Here is a 24,444-nt window from a genome sequence, read left to right on the forward strand (position 1 = left end):
TGGTCTCGAACTCACAGAGATCCGCCTGCCTCTGCCTCCCAAGTGCTGGGATTAAAGGCGTGCGCCACCACCACCCGGCAGAACTTTTTTTAAAAAAATATCTATTTTTCAGTATTAGGGATTGAACCCACAGCCTTGTATATACTGGGCAAGGACTCCTATTTTCCAAATGTTTTTGTCATCTCAAAATGAAACTTTCTTATTAGCAGTCACTCTCTTTCCTCCAGACTTCGGCTCCCAGCAGTCACTACTCTGGATATTTCATATTGGTGGAACAGACATGGTCCTTGGTGTTTGGCTTCTTTCACTTGTCATGATGTTGTTAGAGTTCATCCATGTGCTTTAGTCCTAATTTTTAAGTTAATGTACAGTTACTTTGATGTATAATATCACGTTTAGTTAAGGGATTGAACATTTATACCTACATTTGAATATTAATGTATGGTTATATTAATTTTTATATGCTCATAAACAAAGAATATTTAGGGGAAAGATACTCAAAACATTATCAACATTAGCTATCTCTAGGGACAGAAATTAAAAGGGAAAATAATTTTTCATTATTCTGTGCCCCCCCCCCTTTTGGGTTATTTTGAGACATTGTTTCTCTGTATCTTTTGGAATCCATCCTGGAATTTGCTCTGTAGACCAGGCTGGCCTTGAACTCACAAAGATCTGCAAGTCTCTGGCTCCCAAGTGCTGGGATTAAAGGTGTGTGCCACTACTGCCCGGCTTATTCCACCTCCTTTTTAATGATTTTTTTAATTCAGTAAAAACAATATATTGTTTGTCATTTAAAAACTACTTGAGCCATTTATGGTGACACATGCTTTTAATCCCAGTATTTGGGAGGCAGAGGCAATAGGGTCATTATAAATTCAAGGCTAACTTGGTCTATATAGTGACTTCTAGGTCAGTCAAGGCTATATAGTGAGACCCTATTTCAACAAGCGACTTAAAAATAGAAATAAGCCAGACATGATAGCATATGTCTGCATTCCAGAACTTGGTATGAAGGCAGAGACAGAAGGATTGCTCCAAGTTCAAGACTAGCTTAGTCTACATAGCTAGTTCTACAACAACCGATCTCTCTGTCTCATCTCCCTCTGTCTCTCTGTTTCTCTGTTTTTTCTCTCTCATACATACAAACACATATACACATTACCACACACAAACACACACAAAGAAGATGATATCCTTTCAAAGTAGAAGTTTCTTCCTTGAATTCTTTTATGATAATGCTAATATTTAGGTGATTCTTTTATCTGATATATTTATAAATGCAAAAGGCAACATTTGAATAAACGACTTTGAATATTTAGCATTTTTTAACATAACAATTGTAATCCTGCTGATATATAGCTGTCTCGAAAAACTAAAACAAGAAAAGAGAAAATTATATTAAGAATTTTCTGTTCATAAGATATTTTCAGTGAAATTTGTTAACATTAGAAAACAAAATGAGAACTGGAAAGATGGCTCAGCAGTTAAGAGCACTGGCTGCTCTTCCAGAGGACCAATTCCCAGCAACCACATGGTGACTCACAACCATCTATAATAGGATCTGATGCCCTCTTCTGGCATATAAGTGTCCATGCAGAATATATATACACAAAATATAAGTAAATAAAATAAAAAAGAAAAGAAATATGCCTTTAGATGCAGTTACTCTGAGAGTGGTACAAAGGGCCAGAAAAGCTACAATTGCACGTTAAACCAGCATTAGAAATCTGTAGATTAAATGTACAGACAGAAACAAGACAGTAAAAAGCAGCATTTTTGCCCATTCTTTAAAAATATTTATCCAGGGGCCATTGAGATTGATCAGTGGACAAAGGCAGATACCACCAAGCTGAAGAATATGGTGGAAGGAGAGAAGCAGCTCTCATAAGTTGCCCTCTGACCTTCCCACACGTGCTGTGACGTGTATGTGCTCCCCAATAAAATATATAACAAAGTGTAAAGCTACGAAAAAAATGTTAATCCAAAGACTTGGGAAGCTGAGGCAGGAGGGTTGTCATGATGCTTGAGCCAACCTGTGTTACAAACCTAAATAAATAAGTAGACAAGTAGAAAGTAATAAGATGTGGATGTGGATTGAATGTCTTTAGAATATTATTGTAGGGAAAAGACTTACATGGGCAGGAGTGATGGTCTAATAGAAACATATGGACCATATTATTTAGAATTTTCTAGTAGTCACATTAAAAAAAGAAAAAAGACAAAACCAATTTTAACAATATATTTAATTCAGTATATGAAACATTTTAATATATAATAATATTAAAAATCATTGAGGCTTGCTGTGCTTATTTTCATACCAAGTCTTTGAAATCCAGTTTGGACTTTATTCTTTGCTGTTGTCGTTTTTTTCATACCAAGTCTTTGAAATCCAGTTTGGACTTTATTCTTTGCTGTTGTCGTTTGAGACGGGATATCTCTGTGTAGTCCTGGCTGTCCTGGAACTCACACTCTAGTCCAGGTTGACCTCGAACTCAGAGATCCACCTGCCTCCGCCTCCCTAGTATGCGTGCCACCACCGCCGTGCCTAAATTTTGTTCTTATAGCACTTCTCAATTCTCAGTAGCCTCCATTTTAAGCACTCTGTTATCTAATATTGCAAATGACTACCATAGTGAACATCCCAATTCTAAGCCAATGTGACTCTTAAAGCTGTGTTGCTATCAGTTAAGTCTGTGTGATAATCACTTATTTGTTATCTTTTCTTTGTGGAGTATGTGTTTGGAAAATTCATAATTTAAAACGAAGGAGAAAGACACATTAGATTTTTAAAAGCTTCAGGGAGAACACAGAGTAAATATGTAGGAAGCAATGACCCTATGGATACTGTAACTGGAGGAGTATGGGAAGGCAGTAGCAAATAGTCCATGTATTTTGAGACTGGAATATTTTCTATAGTTAGACTTTTATTGCAATGTGCTTCTTGTCCTGAGCACTCTGTACACCAAATTCTGGAGCCATCTTTAGGAAACTTGGGAGCTTGTGTGGCTGCCTCGTGAGGTCTCCATGCTCAGCAACACCTACTACACGAATGGTAGGGTGTCTCACCAAATACAGAGCTACACCTCATTCACAGGCTCTCTGCTTTTCTTTTCCTTCCTTGCTTCCTTTTTCCCTCCCTTTGAAATGATTCTGACTGTCTTTTGTCTGAACCCTTTCTTCAGGCATGTGAATCTCACCCCCATTTTCCCCATCTTTCCTCTTGGAATCTAAGAATCAAAAATAATCAAAAATATTCTATCAAAGGGATAATATCAAAAAAATAACATGAGACTATAAATGATTTGAGGAACCATTCATTTATTCAATTAGAAATAGCTCCTGAGGGCATTTTATATACTAGACACTATGTTAGAATAATCTATTTGAGAATAAGGATTACCCTGAAATGTGTTCATACGCTTTGTTTTCTCCAATCATGTCTTTCGCCCTTGTTCATTATCTCCATCTCCTCTGCCTCCCCTTCACAGACACTTCATGCTCATTACGTCTTAGAGGTGCTATTTGAAGCTAGGAAAGTCCTGAAGCAAATGCCGAATTTCACTCACATAAAAACCTTTCCCTCCAAAGAGATAACAATCTGCGGTAAGTTTCGGAGTAGACTTGGCACGTTAATATTTCGGAGCCTCTTGGTCCTGCGTCATTTGCCTAACTTGAAAACTATGGAAATTGGATTGTGTTAAGGGGAAAATGTTAATATAGAATTATCTATCATGATAATACTGTTCCCCATCTTGTCTTTGTTTTGCATACCAGCTGGCAGGAATTAATTATGTGGGAAATTAAAGAACTCTTGTAGCTTTTTCTAAAGGCAGATAGCATTTTAATATGGAAAACCACTGATGGGTAGACTAAGTGTTCTTTGCCCTCTGCCTTGCTCTCATTATCTCCATGCCATGTTGCTTTTTCCAGGTGGGGCTCTGCATGCATGCCACCTCAGCTGGGAAGAGAAACACCCAACGCAGGGTGGAGATTAAATTCTTTTCTGCCCTTGGCTGTTGTTTTAGATTATTTTTTCCAACTGATCTTTGCAGTTTTTAAAGGAGTGGGAATGTCCCCAAAATCTGTTTCTTGTTCTTCTAAATAACAAGATTGGAGATTTTGTTATCTTATAGGCCAGCCTGGCAGGATATTGCTTGGAGAAACAGTACACATTGAAATTCATCACAGTTGGTGCTCAGCGTGCTTACACTGTCTGAGAGTGGGGTGCATGGAAGGAACAGCAATTCCCTAACTTCTAATTAAGGCTTTAGGTTACAAAACAGTGATTGTTATTTTCCAAATCAGTTTTTAGCCCACGTTCTCTTCTGGTGGCAGGTAGAAGTGGATTTGGCAACCTAATTGAACCCTTTCCATTCCCTGCAGCTCATAGTGGTGACAGGAACTTGATGTCGCAGTATATACCTCATGACATGGCTTGACTCCGGTTTTTGAAGAGTCTCCAGTGGTTTAATTCAACCTAATCAGGCCACCAGATCTCTCAAGACAATAATGTACCTCAGCACAGAGACCTTTTATTCAAAGCCGTAGCAAGCTTTGCTTTTGATGGAAATAAAGGCTCAGTAAACCGTGCCAACCTGTGAAGCCTCTGAAGCCAGGGGCTAGATTTTCTAGTCGAATGTACTTTAACAGTCCAAACCAGATGTTAGAATCTGCTCCTGTGCATTTTCCATTACCCCCCCCCCCAGTCGCCTTTGAGGATCTAGCGGCAATGAGGTCACAGATGTGTGCCACTGCACCCTAGAAGAAGAAATGAGTTAGAGGGCCTGGAAGTCCTAGAATTCCACACTATGAGAACCAAAAATCTCTTACAGAGATGTTCTGGTTAAATTTTTCCACTGTTGTTTTTCCTGTGTTAGAGATTAAACCCAGGACCTTGCACATGCTAGGCAAGCACTATATCACTAACTATATTCCCAGCCCCATATCCTGTTCTTATGGGTGAAACAGAGGCCCAGAGGGAAATACATATTGTCGCCAGTGTACTTCTATATAGTACCTTGTACTATATATACCTCATGACATGGCTTGACTCCGGTTTTTGAAGAGTCTTCAGTGGTTTAATTCAACCTTAATCAGGCCACCAGCTTGCTCAGCTAGTCAGTGATAGGGTTAGGATTAAAAATGAGATCTGCTACATTCCAGACTAAGGAGAAGGCTGCCTTTGCACTTTCCTGGCTATTTTTCACTTGCCATCATCAGAAAATTACCAGAGACTAGGTAGACTGGGCAAGTCCATTCATTTAAGGGACACTACATTTGGGGCATTTATTTCCATATCCTCCCCCCACACACCCAAACATATATAGCACCTTCGGTAAAGAGAAAAGCCCAAACCAGTAGATTTCCTTAACGTAAATTAGTGTTTTCTGTCCCCCTCTTCATTTTTAACAAAAATAATTTTTAGATTGTGTCTCATTTTTTACTGATGCTTGCCTGGAGCTCACTGAGTAATATACGATGGTCTTGAACTCTTGATCCTTCTGTCTTAGCTTCTTGAAGTTTTGTTGTTTAGTTTCCAATTTTGCTACAAATCATCATCAATTCTGTACTCATGTCATTGTTTGCAGGGAAAATATCTTTATGTCTGCCTTCCCATTGCATGTTGATCTTATGTCCAACTAGAAACTAAAAATATTTTTATAGTTTTCTTTGTTCCTGTCTGCTGTGACTCAACCCAAGGACCCTCAACTCCTAATATACTCAAACAACTTCGTACTTTAGCATGCTAGCTATTGAAGTACTTCATATTCAGATTTCCGTACGTGTGCGCTGATGGTAGTGTTGGTGGTGTTTATGGTGGTGGTAGTGGCAGTGGTGGTGGTGGTGTCTGTGTGTGTGTGTGTGTGTGTGTGTGTGTGTGCATGTGTGTATGTGTGTGTATGTGCTCGCACATGCATGTGCACACATGTGCATGTGGGAATGTGTGTGTGCGTGTATGCAGAGACCAGAGATTGATGATAGGAGTCTTTCTCCATTGCTGTCCACTTTACTTTTTGAGACAGGGTCTTTCTCTGAAGCTGGGGCTCACTAATTAGCAAGGCTGGCTGGCCAGTGAGCTCCAGGACTCTGCTTGGCTCTGCTGCCTCCAGTACTGAGGTTACAGATGGGGGCCACTGCATGTTGTTTACACTTGGTTAATGGGGACCCAAACTCAGGTTGTCAGGCTTGAATAGCAAGCTCCATACTCACTGAATCATCTCCACTGCCAAAATACTCATATTTTTAAAAGGCAAATGACTCTGAAGAAAATTAGGAAAGCAAAATAATTAGCAAAATATATTAAGTTTTTAACTGTTTAGCTTTTGGAGGGAAGACTATCTAAAGGTATTGACATTTAAGTATCCACTAACATCAATATGCCCCTTTATTTTATTGTTACTATTATGACAATTTTATAAATAAGTGCTGGTGATGTAGGACTTAAGCTTTATTCTTTCTAGTGTAATTCAAGATTCTGTCACATAGACTTGATTTATCTTGCTTGTGGGATTTTAAACCGGGAAAAAAGTTCCTAAATTAAATTAAATGGTAATTAAGTTGAATACAAATTTTGAGCATAGATTATGAAGGATAGATATTTTACTTAAAACTATTTATCCAAATAGAAATTTTGAATATTCATATAGTCGCTCATTTTTTAATTAATGAGTCATATATTCAATGGTTTCCCTTAGTTGGATTTGTTTTTCCCTATAACTGTTTTGTCAAAAGAATTTCAACTATCTAGTCATACTTTTTAAACTTTTAAAGTTAGAAGTAAAATAAAGCAAAACCTAGCAATGGTTTAGATTTTGTGAATGGCTATGGATTTAGCGACTAAATGCATGCCACATATTGAGTGCCTGCAATTTCCTAGGTTCTATGGCAGGTCTTTAAAGAGTTCATGTTTTTAACTCCCTGGGTTCTATGGTAGGTCCTTGGAGAGTTAATGCTTCCTGTGATAGGTATTTTTGCTGCTCTCCTGAGCCTGAAAATATAGGCAGTACAGAGTAAATCACTCTGAGCTTTAATTTTGAGGTGAGAATATGCTGGGTTTGAATTCTAGCTCTGATTTTGGTGACTGGGTGATTGTACACGTTTCTTAACTACTCTGGGCCTCATTTGGAATATAGGAATGACATTACTACACATCTCATAAAATGCTTGTTGAGGATTGAGTAAGAAAATAAACATTAATTTCTTAGTATAGAGTTTAGCTCAGAAGGAATGAAGCCCTGCGAAAGACTAGAGAAAACAGGTTCCAGATGCTGCCTGCCCCCATTCGCACCACAGGAGGGGAAGAAAGAGTTCATGGAAGCAAAGTGCATATTCAATTAGTATCATCAGCACAAGGTGAAAACCCAATCCCATGAGAACACTTGGGGTATTTGAGATTTAAAATTTTATAACAAAGGAAGCATTGCATCTTGGTGCTTACGGAATAGTGATGTTTTTTCATTTGTATTTCAGGTGATTTGCATGGGAAATTGGATGATCTTTTGTTGATCTTCTATAAGGTAAACGATTGCTATTCTAACTATTTGTGCTTTTGTTGAGTGAGGGCAGTCCTAGGGCATATAACAATATTAGTTTCGTTGTATGCATGTCCATACCACAAATATAAATGTAATATAGCAGGTTTTTGTCATCTTAGAAACTCAAAGATTCGTAGAGACATGTCTTTTGCTTTTTTTCACACATCTCAGAGATTGGCTAAAAAATATAATTAGATTATTTGTTCAACATTGTGGCTATCTGTATATCAGTTAGAATGTGTATCTGGCTGTCTTTAGTATGTCATAAAGGTTGAAGTGGTACAGGATGAAGAGAAATGTACTCTGTTTTATTTTGCGTGGAAATTAACACGTTGTATAGCGAGTCTTCACTTTGATCACACACTAATTATGTGTGAAAAGAGATTCCTTTGGTAAATTTCAAATTGATGATTTTTCTTCCTTGACTCATCAGCTCTGAGTTCAGTAGCTCTGCTGGTGTGTCTTCTTTTTCACAGAGGATATAAAATCGTGTGGTTGGCGGGGAGTTGATCCGTATCCTTTTGACCGGATTCCTTCTTCTCTCTGAGTCAACAGTTGCTCCTGAATGTTCGCTTCTAGGAGATGACATCTAGAAAATGGATCCTTGGATTCCAGCGCTATCTTTTAACACTGGTCTTATACATCTCTCTTATTTTTGTTTAATGCATTAATTATCCATCTATGTCATCCTCATGACCAGCAAGATTAACCACAATTCAGTTTTCAGCTTCCATATTACCTTGGGCTTCCACTCCATACATTATTTTATAGATAAAATAACGGAATTATCCAAGAGTATTTTTATTTTTAATGCTTACTTACTATATTTTATTTGAATTTTTCCATATAATATATTCTGATAGTATTTTTCCCCTCTCTCAACTTCTCCTAGATCCTCCCCATGTCCCTACCAACCCAACTTCAAGTTTATGGTCTAGCATTTCTCTCTCTCTGACCCCACAGCAATTTTACTGGTATTTCAAGACAGGGTTTCTCTGTGTAGCAAACATCTCTAGCTGTCCTAGATCTCTCTTTGTAGACCATGTTGGCCTCAAACTCACAGAGATCTGCCTGCCTCTCCCTCTGAGTGGTGGGATTAACGGCTATGCCCAGCTGGCCCAATAGCATATTTAAAGAACTGCATTATAACAGAAATGTAATATTTTGTTTCATTCATCCCTAATGGCAACTTGGAAGAAAATGGGATAGGCCAAACTAAAAGTAGGTCACTGGATCTGGGTCTTTGGAGGGATTTGGATGAGACTTCCAGGAGCCTAAACAAGGTTACATACAGAGAGTGTTCATAGGAAGTTGGGAACTCCCCATGCAGTGGTCTAGGAATTACAGACCAAGGCTTACTGGTAGGGAACTGAGGGAGTTAGGAAAGAGAACGTCTGGATATCAGCCATAGGAGTCAAGAGGAGGAGGGGAGGCCAGTGTGGGAGGAATGGGAAAACTGAAGGATTAGAATGCTCACTAGGGTTACGGAGTAGCTGGAAGGGCTTTAGGAAGCAGGAGAGATGGAAAATTGCAGGAGAAATATTGCCAGGTGAAATGAGGATCTGAGGCGGAATCCAGAAGACAAGCTACAAGGATGTGTAAAAGGGTATGAGCAGCAAGGAGAATATGTACCAGGTGTCGAATGAATTGACCCCATAGACCCAGCGATAGCTGAGGAGCTGAGGAAGACAATTAGTCAAAGGTCCTGGGTCTGGAAGGAAGCCCGAAAAGTGTTAGAACTTCCCCTACCCGGACCCTGAAAGGCTTATCCTTGCAGGAAATGGATTCTAGTCTTCCAGAGCGGCGCTGGAGTCAGGGTTCCAGCAGCATCCTTAAGGGAGGCCTGCATTTGTGGAGAGGATTCTTTCTGGATGAGGAGAATTAGAGGGAGTGTGTTTACCGTAGCATAGGACTATTCCTGGCCAGATTGAAAAGGTGTAGGAGATAAAGATGGAGCGGTAAAGGGAAGTGTCAGGTTGCCCATTTGAGGACTATTTGCCTGACTTTCCCTATTACTGCATGTTAAATGTCCAAAAGTCCAGTCCATCTGAGGATGGGGATATGGAGATCAATAACCAAAACAATCTGGCAATAGTCAAAAGTATCTGGCAAGAACCAAAATGATCTGGCAAGTCTTTACCTAGAGACTTTGGAAAATAGGTAAGAAGGAAAATGGCTGACCAAGAGGAATGGGGAACGTGGCCACTAAATCCCAAGACATTGGGAAAAGAACCGTTTTCAAGGGGAGCTGAAGGTGTTGAGGGGTGATCACAGACTGAGTCCTGGAGTAGAGAGGTCAGGACAGAGTATTCAGACACAATGCTTTAGTTGCACTGGCAAAGTGACATGGAGCATATAAAACTGGAAGGTGCTAATGTAAAGACTGAACAGGAGGAGGTGGGTGGGAAGAAGCATAAAAAGAACTCAAGGTGAAAATATAGCATTCAAATGGAAGCAAGAAACATCTCAAGAGTTCTCCAGTGATATTATTCAGGGAAAATGGAGATTACAGGCCTGAAATAACAGAGAAGGAAACTAGTCTGGCATGGATTGGGGGACTTTTGGGGGTGATATATAAGAGCCATGGGTTGGAATGTTGCCAAACTCAAGGTGAGAGGTAAACGCTGATTGGGTCTGGAACAAACTATACACATGACTTGCTTGATTTAACGGGGAATGGAGAGAAAGCTCATTGATAATGGCAAGATTTCACTGTTTTTTTTTGAGACTGGGTTTCTCTGTGCAGCTTTGGAGCCTGTCCTGGAACTAGTTCTTGTAGACAAGACTGGCCTCCAATTCACAGAGATCAGCCTGCCTCTGCCTCCTGAGTGCTGGGATTAAAGGCTTGCACCACCACTATCTGGCTAAGAATTTTGTTTGTTTGTTTGATTTTTCAAGACAGGGTTCTCTGTGTAACAGCCTTGGCTGACTGTCCTGGAACTCGCTCTGTAGACTGGGCTGGCCTCAAACTTGAGCTCAGAGATCCATCTGCCTCTTCCTCCCAAGGGCTGGGGTTAAAGGCATGTACCCCATCGCCTGGCTAAGGTTTCACTTTTAAGAAACTGAAAAGAGATCTATGTACAACATGAGAATTATATTAATAAAGATATGTTTATTGACTGCTGAGTTATGAGGTAGGTACCTTTTAGAGACAAACTACTGTATTAATGTATTTTCAAAAAGTACCCTTTCCCTTCTGCAGCTAAAACCTTATGTGGGAAGTAAGCATGCCCAGGTGCTTTCCTTCTTGCCATCTTTATGATACAAGTTGAGCATACCCCAAAGTGTCCCTTCTACCATGTTGACCTTTGAAATGTGTGCCTCCTAACCCCAAGCTGAGCATACTTGAAAATGTGCCCGCTGTCTTTCTTTCTTAAACCGAACATGCGCAGAAACGTACTCCCTGAGTGAGTGTTCCGGAGCATGCACACCCTGAGAGAGGATGCTGCTTTAGGAACAAAGCGACGCTGCTGGTCCCTTACATGCTGCAGGGAGCAGACTTCCCTCCCTATCATTTCTTGGTCATGCCTGTTTGGGTTTTGTGCTTGCCGAGTTGTGAAACCACCGTGCTCGGTTACTTACCGTGTCTGAGATCCATGCTAAATGAGTTGATGTGAGTGAGTGCTTAGCGCCAAAACATGACCGGCTCTGTGAGGTGATAGGTATGCTGATTCGCTTCACTGTGGTTCCTCCTTTAGTCTTTGTATGTTGCCAGTCACATATGTTATATAGCTGAGACATATACAATAATAAACTTTTAAAAGGAAGAACTATTTTTTGAATATTTAGGTTTTTTTAATTTAAAAAGAAATAATCACCTTTTAAAACCTTTAGTAACTATGATAAGGCAGTGAGGGCAAAGGGGGAGTTGGAAACTAATATCATTAGTGTTTTTAACGATGGCACAAGAAAAAGTGCTGAAACCATACATACCTACGTGTGTGTGTGCGTGTGTGTGCATGTATGTGTATGTGTGTGTGCATGTATGTGTATGTGTGTGCATGTATGTGTGTGCGCATGTATATGTATGTGTGCGCACATGTATGTGTATGTGTGTGCATGTGTGCATGTGTGTGTGCATGTATGTATGTGTGTGTGCATGTGTGTGCATGAGTGTGTATGTGTGTTCGTGTGTGTATGTGTATGCGTGCGTGTATGTGTGTGCGTGCGTGTGTGTATGTGTATGTGTGTGCATGTGTGTGTGTGTGTGTGTGTGTGTGTGTGTGTGTTGGTGTGTGTATGGGTTCAGTTTTTTGAGACAGGATCTTGCTTTGTAATCCAGGCTGCCCTCAAGGCCAGGCTTCCTTAAATCTCAGGATGATACTCCTTTGAATGCTGAGATTACAGGTCTGAATCGCCATGCTCAGCTTATATGACTACTACTACTACTGTTTGGAGACAGTGTCTCACTGTTGCATTGGCTGGCTTAGAACTCACCCTATAGACCAGGCTGGCTTTGAACTACAGAGGTCCTCCTGCCGCTGCCTCCCAAGTGCTGAGATTATAGACATGTGCCATCCTGCCAAGCCTCATATTATTTTAAAGGCATTTGTACTAGTTGGATAAAGACATTCTTTTTTATCTAATTGGGAAAAATACCCCAAAAGTTGTAGCTTAATGCCATCTGAGAAAAGAAAATGCCAGGATAATCTTATGATGATGGTACAGGGTCTCTTAGCATGTGACAACTGAGTACTTAGATGAAAGCAGTGAGATGAAGAGTCAGGACAAATGACACATCCAAAGAAGCACTCTCTAATTTCCGAAAGTCAATATTTTGGCCCTTTCTGTCTCATTTTGGCCTGTAATTTAAATGCAGAATTATAATTATATTTGCATGAGGCTGGCCCTACATAAAACCAAGAATGCAAACCGGTCTAGGAATAGAACCAGTGTTTCCATATGAGGAAAAGGCTACCTCACCTCTTAGATTATCAGGCTCCCAGCTACATTGCTTTCTTTACCATCGCTCCTTTGATTGCCAGCAGGACGGGTTTCAGATCTTCTCTCTTGACCTCCTGACGTAGTCCTTCACCTTTATTCACAGGGCAGACCCTAGGCCCTAACTCGAGGATCATTAATCGTATATCGGGGAAATATTTCCTCACACAAGGTCTGCATAAATTTGCCTGTCTGGCTACAGATGATTGGCCAGTAGGAAGAGACGAGGCAAAAGTCAGATACAATGGCAACAATGAAAAGTGAGCATACTTCCAAATGGTAAGAGGAGATGTGTAATTCTAAAAACAAGAGAGGAAACGAGGCAGTAATAGTCTGAACTGGGCAATATTGGGAACCATGTTTGACTTCGCAGCCGCACCTAAGGGGATGATTACCCTGTGTGATCAGGAGAGTTTTAGGTCATGTGGCATAGTCTGCTAAGAAGCAAGTGAACAAACGGAACATTTTTCAAATTCCCAACCAAAACGCTTAAAGTAACCCACAAAATATTTTAACTTTTAAAGAAGTCAGTCTCCCGGGTCTGGATAATTCATATAAACAATGTATGTAGGAACAAATGTTATTGTGGCAGCAGATACAAAGGTTTTCTGCTCAGGGTTGTAGCAGGCGCATCGCTATGAGCTACGTGATCGCCTCAGGGCATGGTGGGATTTCTGTCATGGGCTCAGATTCTCACTGTGATATTTTTGTTGTTATTGTTTTTAATTAGTGCAACAAGAGCTCCCTGAATTCCTGTCCAGTGCAATGATTCACTTCTGCTCATCGACAGGAGCTATGGGTTGAGTCATGTTGCTGTGAACCCTGATCTCCAAAGCTTGTTTAGAGCTAGCTAGTGGTCACACTGTACCTCACATTGATTTGATTGTTATGCTTTAAGGGAAACCAATTTTGTTTTTTCGCAGAACAGTTTGCTCAATTGTATCCTGTTGGAAAAATTTAAAGCTAAAAGTACCGGATGTTTTGCCTTCTTGTGGCTAAATTCTTCTTCATCATCAATGCTAAAGAAACCAGAAGCTTTGCTTTAATGAAAACTTAGGCACCTCTCAGTTGGCATTTTGCTATACACTTTCTTCCTCGTCGGTTCCTCTGTGCATTCTAATATGAGCAGGACTATCTGCTCAGGTTTGGTCCCGGTCAACCAAGTCTGAGAGAAGAGCATTACTGGAAAGCCTTACCAGGTCACTTTTCTCTTCCAGGTGGTGGGTTTGGCTCAAGACTTTGTTTTACAGTACCAGGAACTTAACCTAGAGCCTCCCATATGCTAGTCAGGCATACTACCATTGAACTATATCCTCAATCCTTTTTCATCTTTTTTTTTATTTTATTTATTTTTTTTTATTGAGAAAAGGAAAAAAAAACAAGTTTCCACCTCCTCCCAGCCTCCCATTTCCCTCCCCCTCCTCCCACCCTTCCCCCCCTCCTCCCCCCCTTCTCCCCCTTTCGGAACCCCGAACTTTTCATCTTTTTAAGTTTACGACATTAGACTCACCCCCTAGAACCTAGGCATGCCTCGAACTTGTGATCTTGTAGCCTCATCCTCTTGAGTAGTGGGATTTCAGGGTCAAAACTTTTATCATTATAACTGATCATGTGCAAAAAAATGAATCTTTCCACGAATTTATTCGTTTAATAAGTTTTTTATTTGGTCTCTGTGGTGCTGGAGGCAGAAGGATTATGGAAAAAGTAGAGCAACATACAAAGATGGACTATAGGGTTCATTCATTTCATACATATTGAATACCAGTTACATATGAAATGCTATATATATGCTATATGCTATATATACCAGTTATCTATGATAGGCTAAAACTTGACAGCATAACATGACTAAGAGAAAATTGTTGCACTGGCAGATGGGTTCAGTGGGAATTTGATTGATAAGAAAGACAAGATACCCTGGGATCAGTTCCTAGCACAGGGATCGAGGTGGGGACCACAACAAACAAAAGCTAATTGAGAGAAGGTGTATTTTGATTGGGATGACTTTGGAGTTCGAAGGGGATTTACTGGTAGGACACTAACTTCGCTGAAGACTTCCTGGGTGAAGTGGCTAGTTTTTGTGTTTGAGACAGGATCTTGCTGTGGAACCAACTTTGACCAAGTTTGACTTGTAGCACTCCTGCCTCAACTTCCCAAGTGCTGGCAAATCCAGGTGTGTGGCGTCACACCTGACTTCTCATTTTATTTTACCTTGAGATAGCCTCGCTATACAGCCCAGGCTAGCCTTGAACTCACAATCTTTATCATTTAGCGTTCTGAGTACTCCTGGGATTACAAACATGTACTACTATGGCTGGATTAAGGGATGCCAGTTTCGACAAGCCTTTCAAGGAAGTTTAATAATTTAGTAAGGGCCCAAAAATCATGAAGAAAAGTCTCAAAGGGTAGGGAGGATTTTGTTACATACTTTCATGTGGTATACTGCACTAAAGTTTGGATTTCAGAGAAATTTTTCTTAGTTGGTTTTGTGTTTGTTTGTTTAGTATTTGACTATCCTTAAAATCTTTGTCATTTAGCATTTCAATACTGATATATTTTTCAGCTCACACAATCTCATCTGGCTTGGGAAAGAATTTTTCCCCTCTAGGTACCACACTCTTAACCACAACAGACATTTGCTTAAAAGGGCACCTCCACTTTCTGTCTTCAAATGTAATTTTATCATCAAGTGAAGCAATTTGCATATCATTAGTTAGCTTGCGTTTTTAGATTTTATTTTCTGAAAAGGTTAATTCTAATCAGCCACTTTTGCTTAATTGGAGTGACCAATTTGAAATACTTCATTTAGAGCCTCAGCCTTGCTAGCATTCCAAGACATTTTCCCTCCCTGAATGGAGAGCTTGAAGCTGCAGATCAAGTGTTAGTGAATTAGTTCGTTAAATTGGAGCTGAGAGTGGCCCTCCCGAAGCTGCAAAGGAGCTGGCCATGGCCACAGGGCAGCCAATTAACTCTTAACCCTGTGGGTAGCATGCTGCTGTTGTTTGTGGGGATTCCGTGTGGTCTTGTTTTACTTTTCTTGCTTTCTGCCCCACACTCCTCTACCTCAGCCCCCCGCCCATACCTTTCCTGCTGGCAAGGTAATCAAACCCTTTGTGCCCATCACCCTGGTGCTTCCTGCTGCCACGGGTGGGGGGGGGGGAGTCATTTCCTTTCTTAGAAGACTAGATCTTCAAGATAGGGGTTGTGAAAAATCAAAGTTGCAATATTATGGAGTTGAAGTCCAGAAGTTATTGTTTGGTATACCTTATGAAAATGTCCAGATATATTGAAATCACCTCCTGGTGTCTATTATAAAAATGCTTCAGTAGGAAGTAGGTGAGAATATAGGAAAACGTCTCATTTTTGTGTGTGTGTGTGTGTCTTTTCAAGTTATGCTCTGCTTCTTTTTCCTTTTCCCTCATAGATCATCTGAGTGCTTTTTAAATTTGTAGTTACCCTGGGTTTTCTGTAAATTTTGTTCTAATCTCCATGTCATAAGCGATGTGGTATTTATTAGCTATAGCATAAATCCGAGTTTATTGGAAGTGAGTGAAGAATTTTTGCTCTTTTAAAAGGAACTGAGGGAGCTCTCAGTAGCAGGAACCTAAAGAGCCTAGAGACTCATGTAACTAAGGATACTTAGTTCTTTTATTATTTGAAGACTAAAATGTGTTCTAACTTAGATTATGCAACAAGCGAGGTAGAAATGCATCCAAATAAATCTTGCCTTTCTTGGAGCCATTGCCTTATAAGAGGCTTAACAGAAGAGATCAGTATACATTTAAGATTTTTTTTTAATTGTGGAAGTGGCATGGGGAAGTGATGGAGGTGTTTATGCATGCATGGGCGTGTGTGCCTGTATGCGCGCGCGCGCGGGTGTGTGTGTGTGTGTGTGTGTGTGTGTGTGTGTGTGTGTGTGTGTGTGTGTGTATACTCACCTCTGCTAGCAAATGTTCAGGCTATTGGTTGACATCAATGTCTTCATCACTTTCCACATGATATTTTAAGACAGGGTCTTTCAACATACCTGATGCTTACTGTTGGCTAGGCTGGCTAACCACTGAGTCCCAGGATCCCCTGGTCTCCCTGGGTTGGGCTTACACACCTGTGCCAGCACACCTATCTTTACTGGGAGTTCTGGAAATCTCAACTCAGAGCCTCACGCTTGCCTACCAACTGCCTTACTCACTGAGCCTTCTCCTCATTCCTCGTGTGAAACCTGAATCTTGCTTTAATTTTTTCTTCGATCCACTGCTTATCAAGAATGCAACTGTTAATTTCTAAGAATAGATTCATGGAGCAAGAATTTTTCTAGTCATGTTGTATTATTTATTTCAGACCTTACTGGACTGTAATATAAGAAAATGCCATGTGAGATATTTTTCATCTTGAATTTAATAAAGATTTCTTTTAGGCCAAGTATAAAGTTAATTTTCACAAAGGTTACGTGGGCATTTGAAAAATTAGTTATACTGATTTGTACAATTTTCTATATATCTATAAGTTTATTGTTTTTTCAATTTGCATATATTTTCTATTTTAGTTGTCTAAGTATGTGTATTATACATTACTATAAATAATCACCTCAATGCTTAGTGCCTTGAAATCATAAAATTAGCATGGAAGAATTTATGTGGGTCTGAAATTTGGGTGCAGCTTAGCTGTATGCTTCTGGTCCAGGGTTTCTCATGGCATTATCGGTAAGCTATTGTCCAGGGCTGGGCTGTGGTCATCTGAGAAGTTGACTATCAAAAGAATCCATTTTCAAGAAGACTAACTCAGGGCTAGAGAGAAAACACAGTAGTTAAGAGCACTTGCTGCTCCTGCACAAGACCCATGTTTGGTTCCCAGTACCCACATGACGGTGCACAACCATTTTTAATTCCAGCTCTAGGGCATCTGATACCATCTTTTGACCTCTGAGGGCACTGTACACACATAGTGTATGCATATATATATACACGTGCACACAAGCACATACACATAAAATGAATAAATCTTTAAATCTTTTAAAAGTACAAAAAGAGATGGCTAACTCATATGGCTCTGGGTATAGCATTTCACTTCATTCCTAAACCCATGGACCTCTCCACAAGGCTGGTTGACCCTTCTCACAACCACGGCAGTTTGTTTTCCCCAAAGTGAGCAATCTAAGAGGAGAAACAGGAAGCTTCACTGTCTTCTATAATTTAAGTCTCTAAAGTTTCACATAATCACTTCCACTTTCTTTCTGTTTATTAGAAGCATGTCATTAAGTCTGTCTCACTCAAGGGGAAGAAAATTAGACTTCATTTTTCAAAAAAGTGTCAAGAGCCAGGCGGTGGTGGCACACGCCTTTAATCCCAGGCAGGGGCAGGTGGATCTCTGGGAGTTCAAGGCCAGCCTGGTCTACAAGAGCTAGTTCCAGGACAGGAACCAAATCTACGGAGAAACCCTGTCTCGAAAATAAAAAAAAAAGTGTCAAGAGGTTATTTTAAAGCAGTGATTAAAGGCAAACATTCACTACCTTTGTATTGTTAAACAATTTCTTCTTGCACTTGTGGTTTGAATATGAGGCAAATATTTCTTCTCTGCATGTTGATTACAAGCTCATAAAATGTATATTGCTTATAAAGTGCTTTTTATCGTGTTATAATTAAGCTTTGTGATTTTGTTAAATACTTTAATTTTTAGGGTGCTAGGGGTCATACCCAAGCCTTCTATGTGCTAGACAAGTTCTCACTATGTCAATCAGGCTGGCCTGAACTTGTTTTGTAGTTTGAATTAGCCTAAAACTTGTGATCCTTCTGTTTCCCCAGTACTAGAATTGTAGATGCTGATACTACACCCAGTTAACATTTTAATCTTAAATTCCATTTTGTCTCCTGTTAATATTTCTTTTCTTGTCTTTTCTTTGTTGTATTTACCTGTTTTCAGTGTTCTCTAAGCTATTTATATATTTATCTATTTTTAGAATAATATTTACCTGAGTTTTTGTTTTAATACATCTTTCATATTTTAATGTTCGCATGTTTGAAATTTTTCTTCTTTACCGTTTATTTTGCTTTGCTTTGTTTTTTCCTTTATATTGTTTTGGTGATTTTCTTTTTGTATTAGTATTATATTTAAACTTTTAAAACTAAATTTTAAAGTCGTGTTTGAAAGTTTAGCTTTTCCCCATTTATTTTGATTACTTTCTTATTCTTGATATTTCTAACCATTGTGTGTATTTATTAAATAGTTATACATTTATTTTTACACCGTATTTCTTGCTTAGGGTTACTACTGCTGTGATAAAACACCACAACCAAAACCAAGTTGGGGAGGAACGTTTTTTGTTTGTTTTTGTTTTTTTAGCTTATGCTTCCACGGCACTGTCTAGCACAGAAGGAAATCAGGACAGGAACTCAAGCAGGGCAGGAGCCTGCATGCGAACTGATGCAGAGGCCGTGGAGTAGCGCTGCTTACAGGCTTACTCCTCATGACTTGCTCAGCCTGCTTTTTTATAGAACACAGGACCACCAACCTGGGGGTGGCACCACCCATAATGGGCTGCGCCCTTCCCCACCAATCACTAAAGAAAATGCCCTACAGACTTGCTTATAGTCTGAATTTACGGAGGCTCCCTCCTCTCTGATGGCTCTAGCTTGTGCCAAGTTGATATAAAACTAGCTAGTATATCATGGTTCTCTTTTACTGAGCACAGCATCCATTTCTTATGCTATTTATTTATTTATTCATTTATTTATTTATTCATTCATTCATATATTTATTTATTTGTTTTTGAGACCAGGTCTCATGTTATTTAGCTTAGACTGGCTTTGAACTCTTTATGTAGCTGAGAATGACTTTGAATATCTGATTCTCCTACCTCTATGTCTCAAGTCCTGAAATTGTAAGTGACTGCCAAGTGCCTTAGCACCGCAGTTTTGTGTGATGCTAAGGACTTCATGCATACTGTGGTGGTTTGAAAGAAAATGCCCCCCAAAAAGAGTGGCACTATTAGGAGGTGTAGCCTTGTTGGAGAAAGTGTGTCACTGTGGAGGCAGGTTTTGAGGTCTCTTTTGTTCAAGCTTCCTTCAGTGTGACTATCAGTCAACTTTTTGTTGCCTGCAAGATGTCATACTCTAAGCTCCAGCACCATGTCTGCCTGCCTGCCACCATGCTCCCTGTCATGATGATAATGGACTGAACCTTTGAACTGTAAGCAAACCACCCCAATTAGATGTTCTCTTTATAAGAGTTGCCATGGTCATGGTGTCTATTCACAATAGACAACCTAAGACACAAGCTAACATTCTACATCTCCAGCCCTATTTTTTTAGATCCTGAGCTTTATAATTTCTGACTCTTCAATCTGAATAATGTATTTGTACTTTTAAACAATTTCCTCTTCTGTTTCTAGAATTCTTGCTTAGTGCTTAAATGCAAGTTTGATAATTTCATATTGAGTTATATTTAATAATATATTTGAAGGCTAACAGTTCATAGTTGTATTCTGTAAACAGATTTTTCTTGGGCTACTAGCTCCCCACAATAAAAACAACATGGGGACTTATTATTAATTAGGAAACCTCAGCCTTAGCTTAGACTTGTTTCTAGCTAGCTCTTATAACTTAAATAACCCATATTTTTTAATCTATGTCTTTCCACAGGCTCATTATCTCATCTCCATTTTGCTCCTCCTGCTTCATCTGTGTCTGGTTGGCAAGTCCACCTTTCTTCTTCTCTCAAGACCTCTCTGTCCCCAGAAGTCCCACCTAACCTCTTTCCTGCCTAACTATTGGCCATTCAGCTCTTTATTAAACCAATCATGGCAAAGACACATCTTTATAGTGTATAAAAAGATTTTTCCACAATATTTCCCCCTTTTGTTTAAGTAAAAAAGGAAGGTATTTAACATAGTAAAACTATATACAATAAGAACAATTATCAGGTAAGAATTATATTACAATATCCAGTACATTTGTATTTGGCAAATTCAGAGAAAATACTATATTACTTATCTTATCTCAATGAATCTAAAGTTTTATTCCTAAAACATTTTCTATCATAACTTGAATTACCATCTTAAAACTATCTTTTTAGACCTAAAAACATTTTCTTAGATAAACTAAGCTTTTATGTCTCTCAATCTTATAAACTTTACATCTCTTATGTAAGTTTTTTTCTGAATTAGGTAACAAGAAAAAATGTAAAACTATAACTACTTAATCTTCAATTCCCACCAGAGACCTAAGAAGGATAAAATATTACTTGAGTAAGCAGAGAAAACAACTTTCGAAACTATGAGAAATGACAGAAACTGCTGGCTGCCTGGACAGTCACCCAAGGTTCCTCTGTAACATTGGAGCATCTATCTTTGACCTACAGGCCTAGAAGACTTGACAGATCTTTCTGTGAAGCAGTAGTTTGAGGGACTGTCCTACCATGTCTTGTCAAAGTTCAGTAGTCACTTTTCTTTGTGTCCTGCATGTCCACTTTGTACAGCATACTGTCAGCAGTCAAGGCAAGGGAAGTTTCTTGCACAAACGGCTAACTTTGCCTTAATAAAAGCAAACTCCATGTGGAGGTTCTTCAATGTCCATCATTCTTTTCTGAAGTAAATTGGTGCTGCCAGGAGTAGATGTCTCTTATTCTCATGAAAAGACTTATGTTATTAAAACAGTTTAAATGCCAAATTATTTATGTCTTGAAAGTGTTTGAAGACCATTTATATATTTAGAATATGTCTGGTTTGACCTTGAAAACACACCTAATATGACTATAAGCTTGATTGTTACAGACAACTAACTAATAACCTGTCTTTCTTTATTATCTTAAATAGCTTTTAAGGACTAAAACTTTACATTTTTAAATGAGCTGTGTAGGTACAATACCTTAAACAAAAATAGAAACATATATAGTATAACAAAAATAACCTTAAATTTGTATCAATTTACAAAAATCCATACCAATATTAAAATATTTGAGACTAGTGGTTGTTCTTTATGTCTGTAGCCAGGATTTTCAGGGAGCCTTTCCTGATCAAACCTGATCTCTATCAACCTTGAAGGAATCCACAGCCTTTCATTTTCTGTGGAAACAAAAGCATAACCTCTCCCCAAAGCAATGTATTTTCTGACTTCCATTTTAAAGTTAAGGCATTTCTATAGTATCTAGGCTGGTTTAATTCAGCACTCCCTCTTACAATCCCATGTCTCTCATCAGCTGTTATTCATCAGGAATCAAAAAACCCAAAGACAACAAGACACCATATAAGATTCTGACTGTGTACTTTCTGAGTTTATGTGGTTTATCCTTTTTTATTATTTTATTTTGTCTTTAAGTACTTTATCTTATTATTTATAAACAATTTATGTTTTTCTATGATTGTCTATACCCATTTCCTTTTCTTTTTAAGCCTACACACATTTTTTGAAACACACTGTAAACTGTTTAGAGGGCTTTTTCCCCACCTGGCTCTATCTTTACTGAGCACCTGCAATGTACTGACTGCATGAGACAAATCCTGAACTGTTATGCCAGCTGCCACACAGCTCAGCTTAGCACATGGTACTGGCACATGGTACTGGTGACTGGTTCCAACATGCAGGCAGTGGCTGGTGGCTGCAGCTCTGTATGTCAAGCCTACCCAAAAGAGAACTTGGTCACCAGGAAGCCTCATTTGGCTCTGTCTTCCAAACTTCTTCTTTTTTTTTTTTTTTTTTACTTTTCTTAGGCCTTTTGTGAATATATGTGGCCAGATGTTGGGTACCACTTTCTCAGTCCTGCCTGCCAGCTCCTAAATAACCACATGGAGACTTCCTATTAATCATGAAAGTTCGATCTTTGTTTAGTCTTGTTTCTAACTAGCTCATATAACTTAAGTTAACCCATTTCTATTAATCTATGTGCTGCCACGTGGCTCATGGCTTTTACTTCTTCTCCTACATATCCTTCTTCCTCTACATTTGGCTGGTGGCTCTGCCTTTTTGTCTTTTTCTGAGACCTCTGTGTCTGCCTAGCCTCTTTTCCTATCTAACTATTGGCCATTCAGATCTTTATTAAACCAATTACAAGGCACTTCATCAAAGATACATCTTCACAGTGTACAAAAAGATTATTCCACAACAGTATTCTTTTCTCTTAGTCTTTCCCTGACTTGAAGACATTTTAATTGTTATTGTTGTAACTTGGTTAGAGTATTTTGTTGAGTGCAAGCTCATTGAATACAATGGCTTTGTATTATCAACTTGGTTGTTCCTTATACCTAAAACTATGCTTGGTATACATGTATACATGCTCATTGCTTTTGTGGTACTAAACTACTACATATTTTTTCTACCCTGAAGAACCTTTGAGCCCTCACATATCTGTAAATATTTTTCTGCCATCCTTAGATGTTAATGATGTCTTTGTTGATATAGAATTCTTGACTCATAGTCCCTTTTTCTCTTTAATTTGTAGATTTTATTCTAACATCTTCTGCCTTTCTCTATGTCACATGGTCAGTATAATACCAGGCTTATTCTTTCCTCTTTGTTATTTATTCTTTTTTGTTGGCATCTTCTAAGGCCTTTAACAAGTAATAGCGTTTCTCCCTCATTATATCTAAGAGTAATGAGCTCTTTCAAACATCAAACTGAAATTTTCTTTTAAATTTTTTTTTTAATTTGGCCGTGTGTCGGCACACATCTGTGCATGCACATGAATATGGATACATATAAAGGCCAGAAGGAGGCATTGGATTCTCTTCCTCTGGAGTTCCAGGTGGTTTGAGATGCTCAATGTGGGTGCTGGATCTGCTGCAAAAGCGACAATCTTTCTTAACCACTGAGCCATCACTCTAGTTTCTGGCCATTGAAAAGTTCTTTTAGTATTATTTTAATTACTTATTCTCCATCTGTTCTCTTCCAATATGGAATGCCTATTATTAGTATATTAGTTTCTTGGGTTTTGAGCTCTTTCTCCCTCCCTACCTCCCTTTTTTTCCTTTATTCTTACTTTTCTTCATTCCTTTGTTCTTTTTGTTTCTTTTTATTCTTTTGAGGGGGCCTTATGTTTCTTAGGCAGGCCTTGATCTCAGTATGTAGTCAAGGATGACCTTGAATTCCTGTTACCCTTGCCTCTTTTTCACACCCAAATGCTGAGATTCTAGGTATACATCATCATGCATGGCTTCTATTTATTTTTTATGAATTTCACCATTTTTGCTTTTTAAAAATCTGTTTGCTCTTTCAAGTCAATAATATTTTTTATTTCTTCTTTAGTTATTTCTAATCTATTAATTTTTAAAACTTAAATATCTTATTTTAATCCCACAAATTTTAAGATTTACTTACATTTTGTGTGTGTGTGTGTGTGTGTGTTTATGTAGTTGAAATCAGGTGCCCTTGGAGGCCAGAGACATCAATCATATCTCCTTGCAGCTGGAGCTGCAAGTGAGCCACTGGATATAGTGCTGGGACAAGAATTTGGATCCTCTGCTAGAACAGTATTTCTTACTTTAATTTTTATTGAAGATATATTTTTTCATGCACTATATTCTGATCATAGTTTCCCCTCCTTCATTTGCCTGATACTCCCACCTCCACATCCATCCAACTCTATGCCTTCTTTTTCTCTCTTCTTAGAAAACAAACGGGCAAAAAAAAAAAGGACTAGAATATGAAAAAAAGAAAAAGCATGAGAAGCACATACACAACACACATGCCAGTATATATATGTATACACACACATATATGCACAACATTGGAAACCATACTATGCAAAGGGGAAAAAAAGACAATAAGGTAACGTAAAAGTTGCCCCCCCCCCAAAAAAAAGCATTATGAGACAAAAAAAGATATCTACAAAACCACCATTGAGTTTACTTTGTGTTGGCCATCTACTGCTGGGCCTGGGGCTTATATTTAAGTGTGGTTTCTATACCCCATGAGACTTTATTCAAGAAAACTGGTTTTTCCTTTGTAAGAGATTGCCAACTGGGGATAGCTTCTTGGTT

General features: G+C 38.9%; 1 protein-coding gene across 1 annotated transcript in view; it reads left to right on the forward strand.

Annotated features, from left to right (window-relative positions):
* Ppef1 (protein phosphatase with EF-hand domain 1) overlaps positions 1 to 24,444 on the forward strand; it is a 112,394-nt gene that overhangs the window by 55,155 nt on the left and 32,795 nt on the right. Inside the window, exons 6-7 of the mRNA XM_005358789.3 lie at positions 3,492 to 3,606; positions 7,474 to 7,520. Of these exons, the coding sequence (XP_005358846.1) occupies positions 3,492 to 3,606; positions 7,474 to 7,520 (162 nt within the window). The remainder of the gene's footprint in view (positions 1 to 3,491; positions 3,607 to 7,473; positions 7,521 to 24,444) is intronic.

The sequence above is a fragment of the Microtus ochrogaster genome, chromosome X, assembly GCF_000317375.1.
Source record: "Microtus ochrogaster isolate Prairie Vole_2 chromosome X, MicOch1.0, whole genome shotgun sequence".
Classification (NCBI taxonomy): Eukaryota; Metazoa; Chordata; class Mammalia; order Rodentia; family Cricetidae; genus Microtus; species Microtus ochrogaster.